We start from the raw sequence: 6000 nt of genomic DNA, 5'->3' as shown, positions 1-6000 counted from the left end.
CCTGTTTGGCAGTGACAACAAGATTTCTAAACTAAGTTGTTATTATTAGTAGTTTGCAGTAGTTGTTTTTTTGTAATTTTTTTCCTTAATGTGTTTTTTAAACAAAAGAAAATTACCAGCTTTTATAAAAAAGAAGGAGCTTGAATACTTACTCCTAAAACACAGATACAAGTTCTTTTCTTATAAAAAGTGTATTGATTTCTTGCTATAAAAAGCGACCTAGAGGTGTCAGACCTGAAAACAAATTCTCACAGTGTTTTCAGCGTTGGATGTTTACAAGGCATTAAGATTATAAGCAGAGATAGAGAGATACCATGCAGTAGATATAATAACTTATTATCAGCCAGCATTATCTTTGGGTTTTATGATAAATCTGGTTCATGCCAGACACTCAACTGACATATATATCTCAGCTTACTTATTAGAAATGTCCCAATATCTAAATTTATGATGTCATCATTGTGCTATACAAACTTTGCTCACTGTCTTAGGCAGCATTTCTGAAACTGGTCCAATATTCTTTGTTCCACATTCTGCTGGCATCCTAAGCCTCTTATGGTAATAAGCCATTTCCTTTCCTGCTATTCAGCAACAGACATTGACAATAGAGAGTACGCATGTGTGAAAATCAGACACAAAATGAGAAGCAGATCTGCAGTCACAGAGCTGCTAGTATTCATCAGCATTGTGAGAAGGTAGAAAAGGACATTCGTTTTCTTTTAGCTTTAGAATAATCAACAGGATTCACTTCTGTAGAACTAGTAGGGAGCTATCAATGTCTCTACAGCCAATAATAAATTAATGCAGTTAGAGCAGAAGAAGAACTAATACAAGAGAAGGGGAAATCACTGGCATGTTAGCCTGAGATTGCTGGCAATGCCCCTTATGCATCCCTGTAAAGTTATCCAGCAGAATGGTATCACTCTATCCCTATAAGTTGATAAGTGTTGATTTGTGGCACAGAAGATAAATCACAGAAAAAAAAAATTACATAGAACTGTGTGTCCTTTGATTGATTTGAAAGCACCCAGTCACCTATCTGCTTCATTTGGCAGAAGTACTGTACTGTATTTTTAACAGAGCTTGTAGCACGGACAGTTGGCATTGTGTTCCTTTACATGGAATCCCCAAGAGAATCAGAGTCGTCCAAAGACAGAGGCAGGTACAAGTCCTGTAAGAGGAAAGGACAAAATGTTAATCCCCACACTCGGGTTCCAGCAACAAGGAGACAGCTCCCTGATTCAGTTCACTGAAGGGCCTAGGAACAGGGTGGAAGTCTCCTTGATGGGAGACTGAATAGACAAACCAATTATTAGAATCAGCCATGATTTACAACAAAAGCATTTGCACAGTGGGGAAAGGGGGGTGGGGAGGTCTCAGTAAAAAAACGGCAGACTGATTTTCAGTGACAATCAGAGAGAAAACCTTTCAGCCACTTCACAGTCAGTGTCTATCTATTTAACACTGTGCATGAATGCAGAGGATCTTTTGTTAAACAGGTCAGTTTATTTTAGGTCCACAGTAAAGAGTCTCATCCCTATGTGACAGCTGCGCCTTGGTCACTTCTCTAGCACGGCTCTCTCTAGAAAGTTGACAAGAACCTGAGGTGTTTCATGATATGGCCCATGTTTTAAGTCATTGCAGCTCTTTATGAACCACGGGTTTAGAAATGAGTCCAGGCTGCAAAACTTGGATCTGGCTCTGGGTCTAAACCTATCCAGTAGGGCTGTGCAAAGCTTCGGTCTCTGACTTGATTTGGGGGAGATCTGGCCTGATTTGGTGGTCGAATCTCTGAATCCAAATCGAATCAGAGGACCCTTTAATGTCTCCAAATCAAATCGGAACCCTCTGAATCGATTCGGAGAGATTCGGAGATTCGGACAGATGCAGCTTTAAATGTTTTTTCTACATATCTCAAGGCAGAAGGCGGCTCATGAATGCTGCGATGCTGAGGCACATGGAGTGTCCCACAGAAGTGTGGGGGGCCCCCCAGCGCACTCAACAGCAAACCTGGAAGTGGACCAGAAGTATTTACAATCCACTTCCGGGTCCACTGGAGAGTGCGCTGGGGGGGGCCCCCTGCACCCTCTCCGGCTCAGTGACTGGTGCCTTCTGGGTCTGGGGGGGTGGTACCCAGGGTCCCCCCGTGGCTGATCGCTGAGCTGGGGGGGCGTGGGGGTCCCCATGGCGGACCCAGAAGCGGACTGGAAGTACTTCTGGTCCACTTCTAGGTTTGCTGCCAAGCACGTTGGGGGGCCCCCGTGCTTCTGTGGGACGCTCCATCCACCCCAGCATCGCAACAATCACGAGTCATGCTTGCTATTTCGAGGCATGTAGAAAAAAACATTTAAAGCTGTGTCTATGGCCAAATCACTGATTATCTGAATCAGCATCGAATCTTCAGATTCAGATTTGACCAAATCGAATCGGGTACAGGGATCTGAATCAACAAATCAAATCACTGTCCCCGATTCGGGATGAATCTGAATCGAACAGGGTCCATTTCGCACGCCCTTATTATCCAGTATTCTTCTCTGGAGTTTTGATTTGGTTTCATCTCCTGCATAATATAAGAATTTATGTATTCAAACCATCCCTGGGAATGTCAGAGCCCTCCTTCTTCCTTACTGAACACAGTGTTATGTACAGAAAGGGGATATGACACACCAAAAAATGAACAAACTGAAAGAATCAGCTCAAAACGAGTGGGTAGGGAATTCTCACTAGAATATATATAGTGAACAGCGTCTTCAGCTTTAATTCTTTAAACTTCAGGAAAAGACAAAAGATTTTACTTTATCAAACACTAGAAATAGCTCCTGGGAAGAAAACAATGATGCAAGAATATTCAAGTAACCTAACATGTTACATCCATGTCTGCTGATTGGCTTAAGTCCATGGAGGAGCCAATAACTGATCATCCACCCACAGTGATCACCAGCAATTGTACATTTTTTGTAGGAATTCAGTGGAATGGCCCTGAGTTGGCCAGCCAATGAACACAAATGAACTATTACACGTGGTGAATTTATAATTTTAGTTAAAAGCATGCAGAAAATATTCCCATTCCCCAAATGCACCATAAACTCTACAGTATTTGAAAAGTACTTTCAGATCCTTAATTATTGAAGTATGAAGGAGAACTTACTTTGATAAGTAAGATCCCTAAATACATGTAAGCCACTACTGGATGCAGACTGTGGGTCAGATTCTGTTCTGAATACACCGGCATAACTCTTGAGTAATTCCAATGAAGTAAGTGTTAGTTCCACTGAGCAGCTGAGATCAGAAAACAAACTTGAGGGAAACGTTGGTGAGGCAAATGTAGATTGAGGCATGGTTTTGCTAAACAAGGCAAACAAAACTTGGAGGCTGCACAACTATAGGATTACATCCTGACAAGTGCGCATGTGCAGGGGTGCACATTTCCTGTGGGACAAAAACCAGTGGCACATATTTGTGCCACTGCTATTTGTCCCCAGGCACATCCCAGGTGGGGTAGGGGAGGCTGGGGGCAGCACCTGTGCTGGCCCCAGCAGCCTTACCTGGGGTCCTGGAGGCCTCCCAGGGCAGCAGCAGTGCTGAGCCAGCTGGTCAGAGACTGGCCAGCAGCCAGAGAATGGCTCTGGCCAGCCAGGCTCCAGTTTCTGGTGGTGTTTCATAGTCATTTAACCCTCCTGCTGGGGGATTGTGGTTTAGACATGCTTTATAATGGCTGGGACAGGTCAAATGAAATCAAAATGCATTTATACACATGCTCCGGGAGGCATGGGGGGGGGGGGGGGGGGGTGCTTTAATTAGTGCAGCTACGAGAGCTGCATAATTAAAAGCACCCGGAGTGTCACATGTATTAGAGTTCTGGCACTGAAAAATGGTAGTGGGTTGCTTTAAACTAAATCTTCTTGAACCAGCTTTAGTTTAAAGCGCCCCACCACCATTTTTCAGCATGGGGACACTGATACACATGACGCTGGAGGCTGCTGGAGAACATTAATTCCCATGCTCCAGCAGACTCGATTAATCAAGTCTGGAATTACAGCGTGTCGGAGCAGGCTCCCTACAAGTGTATGGGACGTGCCCAAAGGGACTATTCAAAATGAGTGAGGCTTGCATGAGGTCTCATAATAAGCAAGGTGTAATAGTAAACCTTGGCACCCTAATGGTCTTTTTGATTCTCAGGTCTTATTTTTATCTGGTATCACTGAATGCTGCTTCTGGCTGACAGAGATGCTCTGTTTGTTAAATGAAAGCATATGATTTCCAAGGCAGGGTAAGATACCTCAAATAAAACAATTAATGATTTATTTGCTCTCTGTTTTTAGAAATGGTGCCACATAAACCTGAAGAACACAATCAGTTGGAAGAAGAAACTCCTACTGTTAATATAAGTTGCAGTGCAATTAGTAGGAAAATCCTTTAACTCGGATGCTTTCAAAAATATATAGTAGTCATTTGACCAAGTGACTCCCTAATGATAGCAGTTTTTCTAGCACTGTGAACACGAGAGATACTAAGCAAACCACCCGATTGTGCGTTGCAGAGAATGAGGTCATGAAGAGTTCTGATTGGCTGAAATCTTGGCCATGCTGAAGTCAATAGCAAAATGCCCATTGATTTTGCTGGGCCAGGATTTCAGCCATTATATTATATTAAAGATATGTTTAACACTGACTGAAGTCCTCTTCAAGAACAACTTAGTCTGTAGGGCAGTTAGCTCAGAAAAGGCATCAGAGGAAGCCAGTGGGAAGGACAAACTGGACACAATCATAAGGGTAGCTGAGCAGCAGAACCAATCACTATGCACAGTTTTCTTAGAGATGGTCCCCTGAAGAAAAGGTCCATTTGTGGTCATAGATGAAAAGCACACAAGTTCATAGACACCTTGCTATCTTTCAGATAGTTTGGTAAGCTAGAGAACATAACCAGGGAAAGCAATTATCATACCTGCACAAGAAAATAATTACCTGGTAATTTATTGCCCATAAGATAGAATGAGTTAAAGTTGATATTCGAATACTTTTGAGGATAATGTTAAAATCAATCCTTATAACTTCACTAATATTCAGATTTCTTTCCTTGTTTAATAGGCCAGAATGGTGTGCTGTGAGCCTATCAAGCCAGAAATATTAGATGACTGTATATAATGAATGAGCCCATCACTAGACCAGAAACTCGTACAAAGGCTGACCCATGTTGAGGGCACAGTCATCTGCTCTGATCTATACTAGGGATGTACAACATAGATTACTATCTATGCCTCTAAAATAGACACCTAATTACTATATTAGGCGTAACAAAAATTCTTAGTGACAGGGCAATTCTCTGCCAGTTTAACCAACAATGTGACCCTGACTTAAGCCATTTCTTTATATGTCCAGGTACAAAGAGAACTAGATTTAGTAAGGTATAAGAAACGTAATACCTTGTGCTTACGGAGGCTCCCTGGACTGGTTGGTGTGGAGATTGGAGACTGCTTGGATTTGGGTGTAGAGAGCTGACTGCTTGATGTACCATTTGCTGTCACAAAAGAAAACAGAATCCAGCAATGAATTTACAAACAAAATCAAAAGACAGATTATTTCTCTCTTTCCCGGAGACAGAAAACATCCAGACAGTCAACATCAAAGGTTCCAGCTTATTTCATCATTTATCCAGAAAAAAAATAACCAAAAGAACAAAATAATTATTCACCAGGCTTAATGTTTCAGCCATTTCAAATACTGGGCATTACCATAAGAGAGGTGAAATATTTGATTTTACAAACAATTACAGGTATGAATCTGTTTAAGAATCCATTACAAAATGAACATTTCAGGGTTTCAAGTCCCTTAGACAATTTAAATCATCCAATCCTTACTACTGTTAAAGAAAATCAAAGTCTTTAAATAGTCTAGATCCTTAAATGTGACAAATTATCTTCTGAGTTGATATATTAGCTTGACTGTGCTGAGTGGTGATGCCCTTTGAGGTACTAGTCATTGTAAAGGTAATGGGCAAGGA

The 6000-nt window shown here is 41.8% G+C and overlaps 1 protein-coding gene across 2 annotated transcripts in view; it reads right to left on the bottom strand.

The window, feature by feature from the left end:
• Nucleotides 1-200: 200 nt before the first annotated feature.
• The window catches only part of DCX (doublecortin), a 113180-nt gene continuing 107380 nt past the window's right edge, over nt 201-6000 (bottom strand). For both annotated transcript variants that reach the window (XM_006029371.2, XM_006029372.2), the window contains exons 6-7: nt 5423-5517; nt 201-1171 (exon numbers count right to left, since the gene is read on the bottom strand). In XM_006029371.2, the coding sequence (XP_006029433.1) occupies nt 1115-1171; nt 5423-5517 (152 nt within the window). In that variant the 3' untranslated portion in view covers nt 201-1114. The remainder of the gene's footprint in view (nt 1172-5422; nt 5518-6000) is intronic.

This window comes from Alligator sinensis, unplaced genomic scaffold, assembly GCF_000455745.1.
Source record: "Alligator sinensis unplaced genomic scaffold, ASM45574v1 scaffold521_1, whole genome shotgun sequence".
NCBI classification, from domain to species: Eukaryota; Metazoa; Chordata; order Crocodylia; family Alligatoridae; genus Alligator; species Alligator sinensis.
This window is presented reverse-complemented; position numbering and strand designations above follow the sequence as displayed.